At 42.8% G+C, this 23970-nt stretch overlaps 1 protein-coding gene across 1 annotated transcript in view; it reads right to left on the minus strand.

The window, feature by feature from the left end:
* Nucleotides 1-23970, minus strand: part of LOC134345897 (disintegrin and metalloproteinase domain-containing protein 33-like) — a 118400-nt gene that overhangs the window by 37960 nt on the left and 56470 nt on the right. Inside the window, exons 14-15 of the mRNA XM_063047241.1 lie at nt 15961-16156; nt 10544-10652 (exon numbers count right to left, since the gene is read on the minus strand). Coding sequence (XP_062903311.1) covers nt 10544-10652; nt 15961-16156 — 305 coding nt within the window. The remainder of the gene's footprint in view (nt 1-10543; nt 10653-15960; nt 16157-23970) is intronic.

Here is a 23970-nt window from a genome sequence, read left to right on the forward strand (position 1 = left end):
CAAGACCAAGTAGAATGCAAAAAAGTACCAATTTCTTGATTACACCAAAAACATTTATCAGATAGATTTGAATTTAATCTATGTATTTTTTGCGGTGTAATATATAATTGGTGTAAAAAATTATATTGTACTAGTCTAAGTCGAACATTTATTCTATTTGTCATACTGTCAAGACAAAGTCTTGACCAATTTGTTTCATCAATAATAATATTCAGATCTGTTTCCCATTTTTGCTTTGACTTATGGGTTCCTTGTTTAATTGTCTGTTCTTGAATCAAATTATACATACAAGAAATAAATTTTTTAATTTTCCCTTTTTGAATTAAAATTTCAATTTCATTAGGTTTTGGCAAAAACATTGTTTGACCCAGCTTACCTTTTCAGTAAGCCCTTAATTGAAAGTAACAAAAGAAAGTATTATTAGATATTTTATATTTATCCTTTAATTGTTCAAATGACATCAATATACCTCGTTCAAAACAATCTCCTATAAATTTAATCCCTTTTTGGTACCAATTATATAAAGTTGATTGTCCATTGTAAAAGGAAGAAGTCTGTTTTGGAACAAAGGTCTCCTTGCTAATAGAGATTTCTGTGTTTCATTATCAACATTTATCTTATTCCATAGATCAATCAAATGTGTTAATATAGGAGATTCTTTCTTTTCCCGTATCAATTTAGATTCCCATTTATATATAAAATCTTCAGGTCTATTTTCTCCTATCTTGTCTAGTTCTATTTTAATCCATGCTGGTTTTCGATCATCGAAGAAAGATGCAATAAATCTAAGTTGATTTGCTTTATAATAGTTTTTAAAGTTTGGAAGTTGTAACCCTCCTAACCCAAATTTACATGTCAATTTTTCCAATGATTTCTTGACATTTTACCTTTCCAAAGAAATTTTCTCACACATTTATTTAACTCTTGAAAAAATTTCTGTGGCAATTGTATTGGTAATGTTTGAAACAAATAGTGTAATCTAGGAAATATATTCATTTTTACAACATTGACTCTACCTACTAATATTATTGGTAATATCATCCATTTGTCAAGATCTTCTTGAATTTTTTTCAATAGTGGTAAATAATTAAATTTATATAAATTCTTTAGATCATTATCAAGTCTTATACCTAAATACTTTATACCATTTACCGGCCATCTAAATTGGGTTACTAATCGACATTGACTATAGTCTCCTTTAGTAAGAGGTAAAATTTCACTTTTATCCCAATTTATTTTGTAACCTGATACCTTCCCATATTCATCCAATCTAGAACATAATTTACGTAACGAATGTTGTGGATTTGTTAAATAGATCAAAACATCATCGGCAAAAAGATTAATTTTATATTCCTCCTGATTAACTCTAAAACCCATAATATCTGGATCAATTCTAATTAGTTCTGCTAATGGCTCTATCGCCAATACAAATAAAGCAGGTGATAGTGGACAACCTTGTCCAGTTGACCTTTTTAAATGGAATGGTGTTGAAATTTGAGAGTTTGTCACTACTTTAGCTTTAGGATTAGAATTTAAAGTTTTAATCCAATTTATAAAAGATCTTCCTAACCCATATTTTTCTAGTACTTTAAATAAAAAATCCCATTCTAATCTATCAAATGCTTTTTCTGCATCCAAAGCTACTACTATACTCTTCTCATCCCTTTTTTTGTGCCAAATGAATTATACTGAGTAGCCGAGTTACATTATCTGCCAATTGTCTATTTTTAATAAATCCTGTTTGATCCATATGTATTAATTTTGGTAAATATTTAGATAATCTATTCAATAAAATTTTTGCTATTATTTTATAATCCGTATTCAATAAAGAAATAGGCCTATATGATGCTGGTTTCATAGGATCTCTGTCTTTTTTTGGCAATACTATTACAATCGCTGTTGAAAAAGATTCTGGAAGTTTATGTATTTTTTCTGCTTGACGTATTAGTTCCATAAAAAGAGGAAATAATAAATCTTTAAATTTTTTATAAAATTCAAGTGGAAAACCATCTTCTCCTGGAGATTTATTACTTTGGAGTGATCCTAAAGCTTCTTCAACTTCTTTTAATGTAAAAGGCATATCTAATCCCTTCTGTTCTTCCAAATTCAATTTTGGAAGAGAAACCTGTGATAAAAACCTTTCTATCTCATTAACATCATTTTGGGATTCTGATTGATATAATTCAGAATATAAATTTTTTAAAGTTTCATTTATTTCAAGAGGTTTATAAGATATTTTATTTGCCCTTGTTCTAATTGCATTTATTGTTTTGGAAGCTTGTTCTGTTTTCAACTGCCAGGCAAGAATTTTATGTGCTCTCTCACCTAACTCATAATACCTTTGTTTAGTTCTTATAATTGCTTTTTCCGTTCTATATGTCTGAAGTGTATTATATTGTAACTTCTTATTGACAAGTTGTTTTCGTTTTTCTTCTGACATACATCTTTGAGATTTTTTTCTATTTTTGTAATCTCTTTTTCCAATTGATCTTGTTCTGCCATATATTCTTTCTTAATTTTAAACGTATAACTTATTATCTGGTCCCTAAGATATGCTTTCATCGCATCCCATAATATAAATTTATCATCCACTGAATGAAAATTTGTATCCAAAAAAAATTGAATCTGCTTTTTCATAAAATCACAAAAATCTTGACGTTTTAATAATGTTGAATTAAATCTCCATCTATAAGCCACTTCCTTATCAGCCATTATTATTGTCATTAATAAAGGGGAATGATCTGATAATATTCTTGCTTTATATTCCATATTTTTCACTCTGTGTTGAATATGCATTGATAATAGAAACAAATCTATCCTTGAGAAAGTTTTATGTCTATGGGAGTAGAACGAATAGTCTCTTTCTTTAGGATTGATTCTTCTCCATATATCAATCAGATTTAAATCCTTCATCAATGATAAAGTTAAATTTACTACCTTCGATTTTATAACAGCCTTGGTTGATCTATCTAAGACTGGGTCTAAGCAAAAATTAAAGTCTCCTCCAATTAATATTTTTTCATGCGCATCCACCAAATTCAGAAAAGCTTCTTGTATGAATTTTGCATAATTTTCATAGTTCAGAAAAAAGTTGACAATGTATAATCACACATCTCCCCGCAGAATCAGTTATTACATTTTGTATTCTAATTGGTAACGTTTTATTGATCAAAATTGCTACTCCCCTCGCTTTTGAATTAAATGAAGCCGCAACAACACTACCCACCCAATCTCTCTTTAGTTTCTGATGTTCTGTTTCTGTTAGCTGCGTTTCCTGTAAAAAAGCTAAATCTATCTTCATTTTTTTAATATGTGTTAAGATTCTTTTTCTTTTCACTGGTCCATTAAGCCCGTTAACATTAAAACTCAAAAAATTCAATAAATTAGTCATTATTCTTAACAAAGTTACTCCAATCTAAAACATTATTTATCTTCTCAACTTTCATAGTTCCTTGGGGAATCTCTTTAAACTTCACCATGTTGCTATGTGTCTCCCTCCCAACCTTCCAGGCAGAAAGAAAAAAGAAGATAGAAAAAGTACAAAAAAAGAAAAAACAAAATACCCCCCCACTAATGTTGTGAATGAAAAGATACACAACACTACCCCCCTCCATTTTACGGGTCGTGGCAAAAACCACGCTTGCACACATGACTAGCGTAGCAATCGATCAGTGCTTCTTCCAGCTCCCCCGCAACAAAAAAACATTATATATATATAGACAAAATTAGTATTACTATTCCCAACTAATATTCCTCCAGTTTTAACCTTTCTTACCCCCCTCGTATAATTAATAATATATTTATACATTCATCCAGCTTCAAAAATCCATCAAGTCCATTCTTTAACCCAATCTTCATCTTCAATCTATCTCGCTCTCCTGGGTTTGTTCTTGTATCTGGTGAGTTTTCAGAGAATCTCGCACAAACTGCTCTGCTTTCTAGTAATCATCAAAAAATCTTTTTTCTCCACCAGGCAAAAAAATCTTCAAGGTTGCAGGATAACGCAGTGTAAATTGATAACCATGATCCCATAGGGTTTTTTTCACTGGATTAAATTTCTTCCTTCTCTTCAAAAGTTCGTAACTTATATCAGGATAGAAAAAAACTTTGTTCCCTTCAATTATCAATGGCCCTTTTTTATCTTTGGCAGCTCAAGCAGAATCCTTTCCTTGTCTTGAAATCTTAAGAATTTTATTAAAATCGATCGTGGATATTGGTCATCTTTTGGTTTTGGTCTTAAAGCTCTATGTGCCCGCTCAATTTCAATTGATCGAACCTCCTCTTCCATTTGCAAAACATCCGGGATCCATCTTTGAAAAAATTCTATTGGTTTATCTCCCTCCATACCTTCTTTAAGACCAACAATTTTAATATTATTACATCTACTAAAATTTTCCAACATGTCCACTTTCTCCAAGATTCGGTTTCTTTCCGAATTCCAGACAAGCAAATCATTTTCTGTTTTTTCCACTCTATCATTCATATGCCCCATTGCTCTTTCCATCTTCTGAAGCTTCTTATCCATTTTGTCCTGTCTTGCCATAACTTTATCATAGCACATCTTCATATCTCTAAGCTCTTCTCTTACTTTTCTTAATTCAGCCGTTAATTGCAATAAAGCCTCTCTCATGTCTCTATCATCTCCTTTACTTCCAATCGCTTCCAATTCTTCCTCCTCTTCTTCATCTGTGTTCTCTGCAGAATCCGATTCTGACTCTGAGTCATTTTCAATTGCAGTGGCTGTCGGTTCTTGTAGTTTGCGTTGTGTCGATTTGCGCATGCGCTCTACTTTGCGCAAGCACACTTCCGGTGTCTTCTTCGAAGAAGCCGTTGCCACCGCCATTGCTCCCTGTTCTACCGAAGGAGATCCAACCTGAGTCCGAGGCTCCATCGTTGCAGTAGGCCCTTTTTGCTTCCCGTCTCGCGGCTGCTTCACAACAGCAGACTTCTTTTGTTGCGGTTTAGGAGGCATATCGTAAAGTAATCTTACAAAGTTTATAAATAGTTTTCAGGAAATATTTACTAACTTTGTTTTGTTTAAACGGTACTTTACTGACTTGTTGCAGGAGAGCTGGATTTACACGTCTCAATCCCACGTCATCACGTGACGCCCCCCATCTTAGACCCTCCCACCATAGGAATCATCCTCTCCACATCCACTCTGTTGAGGCTTTTCACCATTCGATAGGTTTCAATGAGGGCACCCCTCATTCTTCTGAATTGCAGTGAGTACAGGTCCAGAGCCATCAAACACTCTTCATATGACAACATCCAATCCTGGAATCATTTTCATGAACTTTCTTTGAATTTTCTCCAGTTTTAGCACATCCTTTCTAAGGGGCTGAAAACTGCGCACAATACTCCAAGTGAGGCCTCACCAGTGCCTTATAAAGTCTCAACATTACATTCTTGGTTTTATAGAACATAGAAATCTACAGCTCATTACAGGCCCACAACGTTATGCCAACCATGTAACCTACTCTACAAACTGTCTAGAATTTCCCTAGTGCATAGCCTCTATTTTTCTAAGCTCCATGTACCGATCTAAGAGGCTCTTAAAAGACCCTGTTGTATCAGCTTCCACCACTGTCACTGGCAGTGCATTCCTCACACCCACCACTCTCTGTGTGAAAAACTTAACACTGACATACCCTCACTACCTATTTCCAAGCATCTTAAAACTGTGCCCTCTCGTGCTAGTCATTTCAGCCCTGGGAAAAAGCCTCTGGCTATCCACACGATCAATGCCTCTCATCATCTTATACATCTCTATCTGGTCACCTCATCCTCTGTCACTCCAAGGAGAAAAGGCCGAGTTCACTCAACCTATTCTCATAAGACATGTTCCCCAATCCAGGCAACATTGTGGTAAATCTCCTCTGCACTCTCTATAGTATCCACATCCTTCCTGTAGTGAGGTGACCACAACTGAACACACTACTCCAAGTGGGGTCTGACCAAGGTCTTATATAGCTGTAACATTACCTCACGGCTCTTAAACTCAGTCCCACTGTTGATGAATGCCAACGCACCATATGCCTTCTTAACAACAGAGTCAACCTGCGCAGCAGGTTTGAGTGTCCTATCGACATGGACTCCAAGATCTCTTAGATCCTCCACACTGCCAAGAGTCTTACCATTAGTATTATATTCTGTCTTCAAATTGGACCTATCAAAATGAACCACCTCACACTTACCTGGGTTGAACTCCATCTGCCACTTTTCAGCCCAGTTCTGCATCCTATCGATGTCCCGCTGTAACCTCTGACAACCTTCCAGACTATCCACAACACCCCAAATTTTGTGTCCTCAGCAAACTTACTAACTCACCCTTCTACTTCTTCATCCAGGTCATCTATAAAAATCGCAAAGAGGAGGGGTCCCAGAACAGATCCTTGTGGAACACCACTGGTCACCAACCTCCATGCAGAATAGGAACCATCTACAACCACCCTTTGCCTTCTGTGGGGAAGCCAATTCTGGATCCACAAAGCAAGGTCTCCTTGGATCCCATGTCTCCTTACTTTCTGAAGGAGCCTTGCATGGGGAATCTTATCAAATGTCTTACTGAAATCCATATACACTACATCCACTGCTCTACCTTCATCAATGTGTTTAGTCACATCCCCAAAGAATTCAATCAGGCTCGTAAGGCACCACTTACCCTTGACAAAGCCATGCTGACTATTCCTAATCAGATTATGTCTCTCGAAATGCTCATAAATCCTGCCTCTCAGAATCTTCTCTGACAACTTGCCCACCATTTAAGTCAGACTCACTGGTCTGTAACTTCCTGGGTTATCTCTACTCCCTTTCTTGAACAAGGGAACAACATTTGCAACCCTGCAATCCTCTGGTACTTCTCCCATCCCTATTGATGATGCAAAGATCATTACAAGAGGTTCAACAATCTCCTCCCTCACTTCCCACAGTAGCCTGGGGTACATTTCATCCAGTCCTGGTGACTTATCTAACTTAATGCTTTTCAAAAGCTCCAGCACATCCTCTTTCTTAATGTCTATATGCTCAAGTGTTTCAGTCCGCTGTAAGTCATCCCCACAACTCCTAAAATAATATGGTAACTTCAAACACTTCATGACCCCTGACGCCTGAAAATTGACGGTGTCTTCCACAGTGAAGAACGATGCAAAATACTTATTCAGTTCATCTGCCATTTCCTTGTACCCCATTACTACCTCTCCAGCATCGTTTTCTAATGGTACGATAACAACTCTCACCCCTCTTTTACACTTTATATATCTGAAGAAACTTCTGGTATCCACTTTAATATTACTGGCTAGCTTACTTTCACATTCCATCTTTACCTTCTTAATGGCTTTTTAGTTGCCTTCTGTTTGTATTTAAAAGCTTCCCAATCCTCTAACTTCCCACTAATTTTTGCTCCGTTATATGAGCTCTCTTTGGCTTTGACCTCCCTTATATATACCCTATGCCTTCTGAATTGCTTCCAGAACCTCCAGCTATTGTGGTTCTGCTATCAACCCTGCTAGTGTTCTTTCCAATCAATTCTGGCCAACTCTTCTCTCATGCCTCTGTAATTCCCTGTAATACTGATATATCTGATACACCTAGCTTCTCTCTCTCAAATTTCAGGGTGAATTTGATCACATTATGTTCCCTTCTCCCCTAAATGTTCTTTTACCTTAAGCTCTCTGATCAATTATAGTTCATTGCACAACACCCAATCCAGAATAGCTGATCCCCTAGTGGGCTCAACCACAAACTGCTCTAAAAAGCTATCTTGTAGGCATTCTAGAAATTCCCCCTCTTGGAATCCAATCTACCTGCATATTGAAGTTTCCCCCTTGACTACTGTAAAATTGCCCTATTGTAACATTTTCTATCTCCCGTTGTAATTTGTAGGCCACATCCATGCTACTGTTTGGGGCTCTGTGTACAACTCCCATCAAGGTATTTTTACCCTTGCTGTGGGTTTTCTATGTTTCTATGTTTAAAACTGTGCCCTCTCATGCTAGCCATTTCAGCCCTGGGAAAAAGCCTCTGACTATCCACACGATCAATGCCTCTCATTATCTTGTACACCTCTATCAGGTCACTTCTCATCCTCCGTCGCTCCAAGGAGAAAAGGCCGAGTTCACTCAACCAATTCTCATAAGGCATGCTCCCCAATCCAGGCAACATCCTTGTAAATCTCTTCTGCACCCTTTCTATGGTTTCCAAATCCTTTCTATAGTGAGGCGACCAGAACTGAGCACAGTACTCCAAGTGGGGTCTGACCAGGGTCCTATATAGCTGCAACATTACCTCTCGGCTCTTGAACTCAATCCCACGATTGATGAAGGCCAATACATCGTATGCTTTCTTAACCACAGAGTCAACCTGCATAGTAGCTTTGAGTGTCCTATGGACTCGGACCTCAAGATCCCTCTGATCCCCCACACTGCCAAGAGTCTTACCATTAATGCTATATTCTGCCATCATATTTGACCTACCAAAATAACCACCTCACACTTAGCTGGGTTAAGTCCTTGGCTTTTACGCAGCCCTTTATTTCCCTTGTCAGCCACAATTGCCTCACTCTGCCGTTTGAAAACAACTTCTGTGGGATTTCTTTATCCTGCGCCTTGTGAACTATTCCTGGAAACTTCAGCCCGTGTTCTGCCGTCATCCCTGCCAGTATCCCCCTCTGATCCACCTGAGCAAGCTCCTCTCTCAAGCCTCTGTAATTCCCTTTATCCCATTGCGATACTGATACATGTGAGTTTTGCTTCTCCCTCTCAAATTGCAGTATGAATTCAATCATATTATCATCAGTCCCTCCTGAGGGTCCCCTTATGTTAAGCTCCCTAATAAGATCTGGGTTATTACACAACACCCAATCTAAGACAGCTTTTCCCTACTAGGCTTGAGCACGAGCTGCTCCAAAAAGCCACCTCATAGATATTCTACAAATTCCCTCTCTTGCGATACAACACCAACCTGATTTTCCCAATGCCCTTGCATAGTGAAGTCCCCCATTACAATTGTGACATTACCCTTTTTACATGCCCTTTCCAGCTCTCTTTGCAATCTCAGCTCCACATCTTGGCTACTATTTGGGGGCCTATAAATGATTCCAATAATGTTTTTTTTACCCTTGCAGTTTCTTAACTCCACCCGCGAAGATTCAACTTTCTCTGACCCCACATCACCTCTTTCCAAAGATGTAATTCCATCTCTTACCAACAGAGCCACACCACCACCTATCATGTCGATACAATGTGTACCCTTGGACATTAAGCTCACAACTATAATTTTCTTTCAGCCATGATTCAGTGATGCCTGCAACACCATATCTGCCAATCTGCCACTGTGGTGCAAGTTCATCCACCTTATTCTGTGAACTATACAATACCTTCAGTCCTCTATTCACCCTTTTCGATTTTGTCGCCTTTTTACATTTCAACTCATGCCACTGACTGCAATTTTGCCCTGTCAACAGCCTCTCCTCACTACACATTGCCTCATCTTCAGCACTATTATCAGCCTTTCCTACGATATTCCTTGTATTGAAATATATGCAGTCGCACGAGTCACACCATGCTCAACCCTTTGACTCCTAACTTTGTTTGAGACCTTACCAACATCTGCCTCCACAACCTCCCCACTAACTGTTCTGGCATTCGGTTTCCTGTCCCCTGCAACTCTAGTTTAAACCCCACTGTGTAGCATTAACAAACCTTCCCACTAGGATATTAGTCCCCTCCAGTACAGGTGCAAACTGCCCCTTCTGTACAGGTCCCAGATTCCCTGGAAAGGAGCCCAAAGATCCAAAAATCTTATGCCTTCCCTCCTACACCAACTCCTTAGCCACGTATTAAACTGTATAATCTTCCTAGTTCTGGCCTCACTAGCACGTTGCACAGGTAGCAATCCTGAGATCACAACCCTGGAGGTCCTGCCCTTTAACTTAGCACCCAACTCCCTACGCAGAACTTCGTCACTCGTCCTACCCATGTCATTAGTACCTACGTAGACCATGACTTCTGGCTGTTCACCCTCCCACTTAAGAATGCTGAGGACTCAATCCGAGATATCCCAGACCCTGGCACTCGGGAGGCAACATAACATCCGGGAACCTCGTTCTCGTACACCAAGCAAATCCCCTATCTCCCCCCTTCTCTTCTGAGTCACAGAGCCAGACTCGGTCCCAGAGACCCGACCACTGTGACTTTCCTCTGTTAGGTCACCCCCACCCCGACACTATCCAGAGTGACAGACCTGTTGTTGAGAGGGATGCCCACAACTTACTATGTCATACTGCCAGAAGAAGCTGGAGCACCCGGAGGAAACCCACATGGTCGTGGGCGAACATACAAACGTCGACAGCAGTGGGCTTGAACACGGATTGCTGGCATCATGGTAACCACTGTGCTCCGTCCCTGACTCCTGCAGTGATGCATGCCCTGCTGCTCTCTCTGAGGTGGGGTATTCATTGGGGAATGGAGCAGGAACTGGTGGGGGCTCGGTCGGGTATAACAGAGGGAAAACCATTCCTGTCCCCCCTCTCCCCCACACTCACCCACTGGAACACTTAACAAAGGTCCCATCTCCGTGCTTGCCACAGTTGCCGTACTCATTGCCAGCAGCGTTAACAGCTTCGAAGCAGGCTGGTGGGGCAGGCTGGGCACCTGGAAAATGGAGACATTAAAACCAGACAGAGCAGACAGCCTCACACCCCTCGATGTACGTGCAAGGATGCAAAAGAGGAGACTGCTGTGACCTTGGCAGAGATTTTTATACACTTGCTGGGTACTGGGAGATCAGAAGGGTAATGTGGGTAACGTTGTATCTTTATACGAGAAGGGCAGCAAAGACAAAGCAGGGAGCGACAGGCCGGTCAGTCTGACATCATTCACTACAGTAGTGTGACAGGACGTACTGCAAACTCCTGTCCCTGCAGTGGGACAGTGATAGCGAGGTTCTGGGGTGCTTGGAGACTAATGATAAAATAAGTCAAAGTCAGGATGGCCTTTTAGAGCAGCTCATGGTTGAGCCCACTAGTGGATCAGCCATTCTGGATTGGATGTTGCACAATGAACCAGAATTGATTATAGAGCTTAAGGTAAAAGAACCCTTAGAGGAAGTGATCATAATATGATCAAATTCACCCTGACATTTGAGAAGGAGAAGCTAAAGTCAGAAGTATTAGTATGATAGTGGAGTAAAGAGAGTAACAGAGGCATGAGAGAGGAGTTGATCAGAATTGATTGGAAAAGAACACTGGCAGGGATGATGGCAGAGCGGCAATGGCTGGAATTTCTGGAAGCATTTCGGAAGGCAGAGGGTATGTACATCCCAAAGAGGAAGAACTATTCTGAAGGCAAGATGACACAACCATAGCTAATAAACGATGTCAAAGCCAACATAAACGCCAAAGAGAGGTCTTGTATAATACAGCAAAATTAGAGGGAAGTTGGAGGATTGGGAAGCTTTTAAAAACCCATCAGAAAGAACTAAAAAGTCATTAAGGTAAAGATGGAAACAAAAGTAAGCTAGCCAATATTGAAGAGAATACCAAAAGCTTCTTCAGATACATTAAGTGTAAAAGAGAGATGAGAGTGGATATCAGACTGCTGGAAAATGATGCTGGAGAGGTAGTAATGGGGGACAACAAAATGGCAGAAGTATGAATAGGTATTTTGCATCAGTCTTCACTATGGAAGACACTAGCAGTATGGTGGAAGTGTATGAAGTTACCAGAGAGAAGATAAGTCACCTGGACCAGATGGTGCACAGCCCAGGGTTCTGAAAGAGGTGGCTGAAGAGATAGTGAAGGCATTAATAATGATCTTTCAAGAATCACTAGATTCTGGAATGTTTCCAGAAGACTGGAAAATTGCAAATGTCACTCCACTCTTCAAGAAGGGGAGAGGCAGAAGAAAGGAAACTATAGGCCAGTTAGTCTGACCTCATGGTTGTAGTTAGCATGGTTTCCTCAAGGGAAAATCTTGCCTGACAAATCTGTTGGAATTCTTTGAAGAAGTAACAAGCAGGATAGACAATGAGAATCGGTTGATGTTGTGTACTTGAATTTTCAGAAGGCAAAGTGCCACACATGAGGCTGCTTAACAAGCTATGCATTTATGGTATTACAGGAAAGACTCCAGCATGGATACAACAGTGGCTGACTGGCCTGAGGCAAAGAGTGGAAATAAAGGGAGCCTTTTCTGGCTGGCTGCCGGTGACTAGTGGTGTTCCACAGGGGTTTGTGTTGGGACCGATTCTTTTCACATTGTGCAGGATTTCCTAAAGGTTAATTTGTAGGTTGAGTCTGTAGTGAGGAAGGCAAAAGCAATAGAATTCAAATGGGTGGCCAGTGGGAATGGGAAGTGGGATTCAAATGGGTGGCCAAAGGGAGTGGGAAGTGGGATTCAAATGGGGTTGAGAGAGGGATAATAAATCAGACACGATGGAATGGCGGAGCAGACCCAATGGGCCAGGTGGCCTAATTCTGTTCCTATCATCATACATCAAAGTTGCTGGTGAACGCAGCAGGCCAGGCAGCATCTATAGGAAGAGGCGCAGTCGACGTTAGTCCTGACGAAGGGTCTCGGCCTGAAACGTCGACTGCGCCTCTTCCTATAGATGCTGCCTGGCCTGCTGCGTTCACCAGCAACTTTGATGTATGTTGCTTGAATTTCCAGCATCTGCAGAATTCCTGTTGTTTCTGTTGCTATCATGGTGCCAATGCATAGACAGACTCCTGCAGTATGTCCTGTCACAATACCTGGCCATGCCCAGACAGCCTTTGCCCTCTAACTGTGTGTCTCCCTCCTGCCTCTTCACACAGGCCCACCTGAGCTGAGGGAAAAACTGATCTTGGTGATACAGATACTTCAGGGTCTTCTAGTCATAGTCATAGTCATACTTTATTGATCTCGGGGGAAATTGGTTTTCGTTACAGTTGCACCATAAATAACTAAATAGTACTAGAACCATAAATAGTTAAATAGTAATATGTAAATTATGCCAGTAAATTATGAAATAAGTCCAGGACCAGCCTGTTGGCTCAGGGTGTCTGACCCTCCAAGGGAGGAGTTGTAAAGTTTGATGGCCACAGGCAGGAATGACTTCCTACGACGCTCTGTGTTGCATCTCGGTGGAATGAGGCTCTGGCTGAATGTACTCCTGTGCCCACCCAGTACATTATGTAGTGGATGGGAGACATTGTCCAAGATGGCATGCAACTTAGACAGCATCCTCTTTTCAGACACCACCGTGAGAGAGTCCATTTCCATCCCCACAACATCACTGGCCTTATGAATGAGTTTAATAAGTAGTGCTTAGTATGAGGAAATTATAGCTTGGGGCATCTGAGTTCAAATACACCGGAGAAGGAAAAGGGAGAGAGGGTGAAAAAACCCTCCTGTCCCATGATCCTCTCATACCCCCTTTGCCAATCACCTGTCCAGCTCTTGGCTCCATCCCTCTCCCTCCTGTCTTCTCCTATCACTTTGGATCTCCCCCTTCCCCCTCCCACTTTCAAATCTCTTACTAACTCTTCCTTCAGTTAGTCCTGACGAAGGGTCTCGGCCTGAAACATCGACTGTACCTCTTCCTACAGATGCTGCCTGGCCTGCTGCGTTCACCAGCAACTTTGATGTGTGTTGTTTGTTCTCCTTGCGTGCGCATGGATTTCCTCCAGGTGCTCCTGTTTCCTCCCACAGTCCAAAGCTGTACCAGTTAGCAGGTTAGTTGGTCTTTGTAAATTGTCCCGTGATTAGGCTAGGGTTGCTGGGTAGCATGGTAGCAATGCCAGTTCCACACTGTACCTCTAAATAAGTAAAGACCTTGAATGGCCTTTTGTGATCCCCGTTCTGGCCCTGTGATTGGCCTCTGGTGATCCCTGTTCCAGCCCATTGAACAATTGCTAGTGACCACCGTTCTGAAGGCCTCTGGTGACCACCATTCTGACCCGGTGTATAGTCGCTGGTGACCATGTTCCGGCCCAGTGTTCCATAATTGCAGGTTTTTTTCTGGAATTTCACATGTAATGCCTGTGTGCCCACACTGACTCTCCCCCACACATTCCTGGGATGACTGATGTGCCCTTGTGTTCACCACACCCCCACAGTAGATTCACCCTCCCTTCAGATCTGAATGGAACCCTTGTGATGAAAGGTCGTAGAGGCAGTTTGAACTTGCAACCCTGCTCACCGATCTGCTGGAAGCCTTGCTATTCATTTCCCACGCCGGTCTGAGGGTGACTGATAGACTGGAAAGGGTTGGGTTGGGCGAAGGACATAATGGATACTGCACGCGAATCAACATAGTCTCTGCTTTAGGAACGCGGCCGTGACCAAAACGTCAAGAGCTCTCCCCCCCCCAGCCCCAAAGATACTGCTTGAGGTTCCCCAGCAGGGGGAGGGAGTCCGTGTGGGAGAGGAACAAGGGACTGAGTGCCCTTTACTCTTTACCTGTGCTTCATCACTCAGGCACCTGGGCTGGTATGTCACAGTGGTACGGGACAGGCTGGTATGTCACAGTGGTACGGGACAGGCTGGTGAAGTGGCACATGGAGTGACGGGTAGGGTTTCGGTCACCCTGATAGGAAGAAAGTCAATAAGCTTGAAAACTTTCCAACTGTGATAAGACTGCTGAACGGATCCTGACCCGGATCTGGGCCGTACCCTCCAAATATCCGGACCTGCCTCTCCGTTTTTTTTGCACTACCTTACTTTCCCTTTTCTATTTATGATTTATAATTTAAATTTTTTAATATTTACTATCAATTTGTACTCCAGGGAGTGCGAAGCACAGAATCAAATATTGCTGTGATGATTGTACGCCCTAGTATCAATTGTTTGGCGATAATAAAGTGAAGCGCAGAACCTTTTACGAGATTGTGTCAGGACTTGAGGGTTTACATTGTATTTCGTATCTTGGATCAAAGGAAACTGAGAGGTGGTTTTACAGAGAAGAATAGACGGGAGAAAACACAGAGACTTTATTCAATAACTGGGGAATCGAGAATTAGGGGCGACGGGTTTACACCCCCCATCCACACACAATCATTCCCCCCAATCCACTGACACTTGATGGGTGGTGGGGGCCTGAGGGGAGCTGACAGATGGGCAGTTCCACCCCACCACACCTCACAGAGACAGGCAGAATGGACCCAGACAGGGGGCAGAGTTGTTTGCACAGGGAGAACAGGAGTGTTGGTGCAGGGGAACAGTGTGAGGACGAGCCTCTGATGTGATTGTTACAGTCGGGGGGGGTGATGGCAAGTGAGAACTGTGTGAGGACGAGTCCCTGATGTGATGGTTTACGGGGGGGGGGGGGGGCGATGGCGTAAATCCACCCCCCCCCGTAAATCACGCTGCCTCACTCCCGTAACCTGACCTTACTACACTAAGGTAGAGTCCTGTCAAGCTGTCGATAACACGAGCCATAGCCCAATAAAGCCACCCGCTACATGGGGGCAGAGTCCTGTAACAGGTCACTCGTTTCGGTGTGTATTCGTTTGGAATTTTCTCCTATATCAATATCACACTGCACTGATTGAGTCCTGGGAATCCAGCTCACTGGACTGACCTGCCAAAACAGGCTCCAAAGACCGGAATCCTGACCAGTAACGGTGTTCCAATGTACAAAGGTACAGGCTGTCAGGTACGGTATTCTTTTTATTTAGATACAATACAGTAACAGGCCTTCCGGCCCAATCAACCTGCACTGCCCAGTTCCAACCGTGTGACCAATTAGCCTATAAAGCGGTACGTCTTCGACTGTGGGAGGAAACCAGAGCACCCGGAGGAAACCCCCGCAGGAATGGACAGATTCCTTACAGACAGCAATGGGGATTGAATCCAGGGCACTGGGGCTGCAATAGCAGGACACTAACCGCAGCGCTTGCATGCCCCAATGCATTCGTGTGCTCCAGTAGTATTCAGTCTACCTGGCCGACGTACAGTGTTGTAAAGGAGAGAGCCCTACCTGAGCCCCACAGCATCTGGCACTGCTCCTGGTGGGACTGGCACATTCCGTTGTAACAGTAGGCGTGGCCGTTCTCGCAGCTGGAGCCGTCTGCTCGGTAAACGTTGGAAGGACAGAATGCCGAAGCTCCCGTGCAGTATTCGGGGAGGTCACACGATCCAGCAGCCCTGCGGCAAACCGTCCCCGCTGACTTTAACTGAAATATTTGATTAGAAGTTACTTGCAACGTTCCCCCTTAATCAGCACATTATAACAGTGGAAAAATCTCACATCACAAGCTGCCATACAATTCCCTGCCCCACCCTGGGATCGCATCAGGGTAACGCAGTACAGTTCCCTGAAAATGCCATCACAAATGGGCAGAGCGACGTGGAAGCTGTTCGGCCTTCGTCAGTCAGCCTACTGAGTACAGAGACACACACAAAATGCTGGAGGAACTCAGCAGGCCAGGTCAGGTGTTGCATCTCAGTAGCACCAACCAGGGTAGGTCTTACACAGTGAACAGTAGGGCTTTGAAGAGTGTGGTAGAACACAGGGATCTGGGAATACAGGTACATAATTCATTCTAAGTGGCGTCACAGGCAGAAAGGGTCGTAAGGAGAGCTTTTGGCACATTGGCCTTCATAAATCAATGTATTGACTACAGGAGATGGAATGTTATTTTGAAGTTGTATAAGACTTTTGGTGAGGCCTAATTTGGGGTATTGTATGCAGTTTTGGTCATCTACCTACAGGGAAGATATAAACAAGGTTGAAAAAGTACAGAGAAACGTTTATAAGGATGTTGCCGGTCTGAAGGACCTGAGTTATATGGAAAGAATGAATAGGTTAGGACTTTATTCCTTGGAATATAGAAGATTGAGGGGAGATTTGACAGAGGTCTACAAAATTACGAGGGGTTAAGATGGGGTAAATGCAAGCAGGCTTTTTTCATTGAGGTTGAGAAGGCATGGATTAGACCATAAGGTATAGGAACAGAATTAGGCGATTCTCACCATATCCTTTGATGCCCTAACCGATCAGGAAATGATCAACTTCCACCTTAAATGCACCCACAGACTTGGCATCCACAGCAGTCTGTGACAGATTCACCACTCTGTCTAACAAAAAATCCTCCTTACCTCTGTTCTAAAGGGTAGCCCCTCAATTTATGTAGATAAGCCTACAAGAGGACAGGCTGTACTTGATCTGGTATTGGGAAATGGACCTTGTCAGGTCTCTCAGTGGGAGAGCATTTTGGAGATAGTGGTCATAATTTATCTCCTTTACCACAGCACTGGAAAGGGATAGGAAGAGACAAGTTAAGGAAATGTTTAATTGGAGTAAGGGGAAATATGAGGCTATCAAGAAGGAAGTTGGAAGCATAAATTGGAAACAGATGTGCTCAGGGAAATGTAGAGAAGAAATGTGACAAATGTTCAGGGGATATTTGTGTGGGGTTCTGCATAGGTACATTCCAATGAGACAGGGAAAGGATGGTAGGGTACAGGAACCATGGTGTACAAAGGCTGTTGTAAATCTAGTCAAGAAGAAAAGAGGAGTTTACGAAAGGTTCAAAAAACTAGATAATGATAGAGATCTAGAAGATTATAAGGCTAGCAGGAAGGAGCTTGAGAATGAAACTAGGAGAGCCAAAAGGGGCCATGAGAAGGCCATGGTGGACAGGATTAAGGAAAACCACAAGGCATTCTACGTGTATGTTAAGAACAAGAGGATAAGACGTGAGAAAATAGGACCAATCAACTGTGACAGTGGAAAAGTGTGTATGGAACCGGAGGAGATAGCAGAGGTACTTAATGAATACTTTGCTTCAGTATTCACTAGGGAAAAGGATCTTGGTGATTGTAAGGATGACTTACAGCGGACTGAAAAGCTTGAGCATGTAGATATTAAGGAAAAGGATGTGTTGGAGCTTTTGGAAAGCATCAGGTTGGATAAGTCACCAGGACCGGATGAGATGTACCCTAGGCTACCGTGGGAAGCGAGGGAGGAGACTGCTGAGCCTCTGGCAATGATCTTTGCATCATCAATGGGGACGGGAGAGGTTCCAGAGGATTAGAGGGTTGTGGATGTTGTTCCCTTATTCAAGAAAGGGAGTAGAGATAGGCCAGGAAATTATAGGCCAGCGAGTCTTACTTCAGTGGTTGGTAAGTTGATGGAGAAGATCCTGAGAGGCAGGATATATGAACATTTGGAGAGGCATAATATGATTAGGAATAGTCAGCATGGCTTTGTCAAAGGCAGATCGTGCCTTACGAGCCTGACTAAATTTTTTGAGGATGTGACTAAACACATTGATGAAGGTAGACCAGTAGATGTAGTGTATATGGATTTCAACACAGCATTTGATAAGGTACCCCATGCAAGGATTATTGAGAAAGTAAAGAGGAATGGGATCCAAGGGGACCTTGCTTTGTGGATCCAGAACTGGCTTTATAAATGACCTGAACGAGGAAATGGAGGGATGGGTTAGTAAATTTGCTGATGACACAGAGGTTGGGGTGTTGTGGATAGTGTGGAGGGCTGTCAAAGGTTACAGCGGGACATTGATAGGATGCAAAACTGGGCTGAGATGTGGCAGATGGAGTTCAACCCAGATAAGTGTGAGGTGGTTTGTTTTGGTAAGTCAAATATGATGGCAGAATATAGTATTAATGGTCAGACTCTTGGCAGTGTGGAGGATCAGAGGGATCTTGGGGTCCGAGTCCACAGGACACTCAAAGCCGCTATGCAGATAGACTCTGTGGTTAAGAAGACATACAGTGCATTGACCTTCACCAATCTTGGGATTGAGTTCAGGAGCCAAGAGGTAATGTTGCAGTTATATAGGACCTGGTCAGATCCCACTTGGAGTACTGTGCTCAATTCTGGTCATCTCACTACAGGAAGGATGTGGAAACCATAGAAAGGGTGCAGAGGAGATTTCCAAGGATGTTGCCTGGATTGGGGAGCATGCCTTATGAGAATAGGTTGAGTGAACTCGGCCTTTTCTCCTTAGAGCGACGGAGGATGACAGGTGACCTGATGGAGGTGTATAAGATGATGAGAGGCATTGATCGTGTGGATAGTCAGAGGCTTTTTCCCAGGGCTGAAATGGCTGCCACAAGCAGGCATAGTTTTAAGGTGCTTGGAAGCAGGTACAGAGGAGATATCAGGGGTAGGTTTTTTCCGCAGAGAGCGGTGAGTGCATGGAATGGGCTGTCTGCGGCAGTGGTGGAGGTGGAAACGATAGGGTCTTTTAAGAGGCTCCTGGATAGGTACATGGAGCTTAGAAAAATAGAGGGTTATGGGTAAGCCTCAGTAATTTCTAAGGTAGGGACACATTCGGCACAGCTTTGTGGGCCGAAGGGCCTGTAGAGTGCTGTACGTTTTTATATGTTTCTATTCAGCCCATCTCGTCTTCTCCGCCATTCCATCATGGCTGAATCCAGATTCCCACTCAACCCCACACACCTGCCTTCTCACCATATCCTTTGATGCCCTGACCAATCAGGAAACGATCAACTTACACCTTAAACATACCCATGGACTTGGCATCCACTGCAGTCTGTGCCAGAGCAATCTACAGATTCACTACTCTCTGTCCAACAAAAACTTCTCCTTACCTCTGTTCTAAAGGATGGCCCCTCAGCTTTGAGGCTGTGCCCTCCACTTCAGGATACCCCCACCATATGAAACATCCTTTCTACAACCATCTCATCTAGTTCTTTCAATATTCGATAGGTTTTAATGAGGTCCCCCAGCATTATTCTAAATTCCAGTGAGTACAGGCCCAAAGCCGCCAAACACTCAAATATTAACTCCTTCATTCCTGGAATCATTCTCATGAGCCACCTCTGAATGTTCTCCAATGACAGCACATCCTTTCTGAGATATGAGGCCCAAAACTGTCGACAATACTCCAAGAGCGACCTGACTAGTGTCTTATAAAATTCAGCATTATCTCCTTGATTTTACATTCTATTCCCTTTGAAATAAATGCCAACATTGCATTTGCCTTCTTTACCACAGACTCAACCTTTAAATTAACCTTCTGGGAGTCTTGCAGGAGGACCCCCAAGTCCATTTGCACCTCTGATGTTTGAAACCTCTCCCCATTTAGATAATAGTCCGCACTATTGTTCCTTTTACCAAAATGCATTATCGTACATTTCCCAACACTGTATTCCATCTGACACTTCTTTGCCCATTTCTCCAATTTGTCCAAGTCCTGCTGCAATCACATTGAGTCCTCAGCTCTACCTACCCCTCCACCTATCTTCATATCATCCGCAAACTTTGCCACAAAACCATCAATTACATTATCTAAATCATTGAATTGAATTGACTTTATTTCTTACATCCTTCACATACCTGAAGAGTAAAAATCTTTACGTTACGTCTCCGTCTAAATGTGCAATTATAGTAATTTGTAATAAATAGTATGTACAACAGGAGTCAATATAGCATAGAAATACAATTGTATCAGCATATATTAATCAGTCTGGTGGCCTGGTGGAAGAAGCTGTCCCGGAGCCTGCTGGTTCTGGCTTTTATGCTGCGGTACCATTTCCCGGATGGTAGCAGCCGGAATAGATTGTGGTTGGGACGGCTTGAGTCCCCAATGATCCTATGGGCCCTTTTTACACACCTGTCTTTGTAAATGTCCTGAATAGTGGGAAGTTCACAACTACAGATGCGCTGGGCTGTCCGCACCACTCTCAGCAGAGTCCTGCGATTGAGGGAGGCACAGTTCCCAGACCAGGCAGTGATGCAGCCAGTCAGGATGCTCTCAATTGTGCCCCTGTAGAAAGTTCTTAGGATTTGGGGGCTCATACCAAACTTCACCACACAGCCGGTACGTACAGACAACGTGAGGTCCTCAGTGATGTGGATGCCGAGGAAACTAAAACTGTTCACCCTTTCAACCCCAGATCCATTGGTGTCAATAGGGGCTAGCCCATCTCCATTCCTCCTGTAGTCCACATCCAGCTCCTTTGTTTTTGCAACATTGAGGGAGAGGCTGTTTTGTTAACACCACTGTGTCAGAGAGATGACTTCTTCCCTGTAGGCCACCTCATTATTATTTGAGATTAGGCCAATCAATGTGAAAAACAATGACAAAGAATGTGATCCCAAGAGTAGTGGTCCCAATACTGACCCCTGAGGAACACCACTAGTCACTGGCAGCCAACCAGAAAAGGCCCCTTTTATTCCCACTCACTGCCTCCTACCTGTCAACCATTACACTATCCATGCCTGTATCTTTCCTGTAACACCATAGGATGTTATCTTGTTAAATGGTCTCACTTAGCACCCTATCAAATGCCTTCTGAAAATCCAAGTAAATGACATCCACTGTCTCTCCTTTGTCCACCCCGCTTGTTACTTCCTTGAAGAACTGTAAGACCATAGACCATAAGATATAGGAGCAGAAGTAGGCCATTCGGCCCATCGAGTCTGCTCCTCCATTCAATCATGGCCTGATCCAATTCTTCCAGTCATCCCCACTCCCCTGCCTTCTCTCCATACCCTTTGATACCCTGGTTAATCAAGAACCTATCTATCTCTGCCTTAAATACATCCAATGACTTGGCCTCCACAGCCGCTCGTGGCAACAAATGCCACAGATTTACCACCCTCTGACTAAAGTAATTTCTCCGCATCTCAGTTCTAAATGGACGTCCTTGAATCCCGAAGTCATACCCTCTTGTCCTAGACTCCCCTACCATGGGAAATAACTTCGCCATAAAGCAAAGGAGAGGGTATATAAGGAAGCAAAAATTAGTGGGAAGACAGAGGATTGGGAAGTTTTTAAAAGCCTACAAAAGGAAACTAAGAAGGTCATTAGGAGGGAAACGATGAACTATGAAAGGAAGCTAGCAAATAATATCAAAGAGGATACTAAAAGCATTTTCAAGTATATAAAGAGTAAAAGACAGGTGAGAGTAGATATAGGACTGATAGAAAATGATGCTGGAGAAATTGTAATGAGAGATAAGAAGATGGCAGAGGAAATGAACGAGTATTTTGCATCGGTCTTCACAGAGGAAGACAACAGCAGTATACCGGACACTCAAGGGTGTCAGGGAAGAGAAGTGTGTGCAGTCACAATTATGACAGAGAAAGTACTCAGGAAGCTGAATAGTCTAAAGGTAGATAAATCTCCCGGACCAGATGGAATGCACCCGTGTGTTCTGAAGGAAGTAGCTGTTGAGATTGCGGAGGCATTAGTGATGATCTTTCAAAAGTCAATAAATTCTGGCATGGTTCCAGAGGACTGGAAGATTGCAATTGTCACTCCGCTATTTAAGAAGGGGGCAAGGAAGCAAAAAGGAAATTATAGACCTGTTAGCTTGACATCAGTGGTTGGGAAGTTGTTGGAGTCAATTGTCAAGGATGAGGTTACGGAGTACCTGGAGGCATAAGACAAGATAGACAGAACTCAGCATGGTTTCCTTAAAGGAAAATCCTGCCTGACAAACCCATTGCAATTTTTTGAGGAAATTACCAGTCGTCTAGACAAGGGAGATGCAGTGGATGATGTATATTTGGATTTTCAGAAGGCCTTTGACAAGGTACCATACATGAGGCTACTTAACAAGATAAGAGCCCATGGAATTACGGGAAAGTTACATACGTGGATAGAGCATTGGCTGATTGGCAGGAAACAGAGAGTGGGAATAAAGGGATCCTATTCTGGTTGGCTGCCGGTTACCATTGTTGTTCCACAGGGATCAGTGTTGGGGCCGCTTCTTTTTATGTTGTACATCAACGATTTGGATTATGGAATAGATGGCTTTGTGGCTAAGTTTGCTGATGACACAAAGATAGGTGGAGGGGCCAGTAGTGCTGAGGAAACAGAGAGTCTACAGAGAGACTTGGATAGATTGGAAGAATGGGCAGAGAGGTAGCAAATTAAATACAATTTTGAAAAGTGTAAAGCTATGCACTTTGGTAGAAGAAATAAAAGGGCAGACTATTATTTAAATGGGGAAAGAATTCAAAGTTCTGAGATGCAACGGGACTTGGGAGTCCTCATGCAGGATACCCTTAAGGTTAACCTCCAGGTTGAGTCGGTGGTGAAGAAGGCGAATGCAATGTTGACATTCATTTCTAGAGGAATACAGTATAGGATCAGGGATGTGATGTTGAGGCTCTATAAGGCATGGGTAAGACCCCACTTGGAGTACTGTGTGCAGTTTTGGGCTCCTTATTTAAGAATGGATGTGTTGACGTTGGAGAGGGTTCAGAGAAGATTCACTAGAATGATTCCGGGAATGAGAGGGTTAACATATGAGGAACGTTTGTCCATTCTTGGACTGTATTCCTTGGAGTTTAGAAGAATGAGGGGAGACCTCATAGAAACATTTCAAATGTTGAAAGGCATGGACAGAGTGGATGTGGCAAAGTTGTTTCCCATGATGGGGGAGTCTAGTACGAGAGGGCATGACTTAAGGATTGAAGGGCGCCCATTCAAAACAGAGATGGAAAGAATTTTTTTTAGCCAGAGGGTGGTGAATCTGTGGAATTTGTTGCCACAGGCGGCAGTGGAGGCCAAGTCATTGGGAGTATTTAAGGCAGAGATTGATAGGTATTTGAGTAGCCAGGGCATCAAAGGTTATGGTGAGAAGGCAGGGGAGTGGGACTAAATGGGAGAATGGATCAGCTCATGATAAAATGGCGGAGCAGACTCGATGGGCCAAATGGCCGACTTCTGCTCTTATGGTCTTATATCTAATCTGTTCAGGCTTTTTAACATTTGGAATGTTTCTATGAGATCCCCGTCATTCTCCTGAACTCCAGCCGTTCTTCATACAGTAACCCTTTCATTCCTGGAATCATTCTCGTGAATCTTCTCTGAACCCTCTCCAACATCAGTATATCCTTTCTAAGGAGCCCAAAACTGCACACAATACTCCAAGTGTGGTCTCACGAGCGCTTTATGGAGCCTCAATATCACATCCCGGCTCTTATATCCTATACCTCTTGAAATGAATGTCAACGTTGCATTCGCCTTCTTCACAACCA

The sequence above is a fragment of the Mobula hypostoma genome, chromosome 4 (assembly GCF_963921235.1).
Source record: "Mobula hypostoma chromosome 4, sMobHyp1.1, whole genome shotgun sequence".
Classification (NCBI taxonomy): Eukaryota; Metazoa; Chordata; class Chondrichthyes; order Myliobatiformes; family Myliobatidae; genus Mobula; species Mobula hypostoma.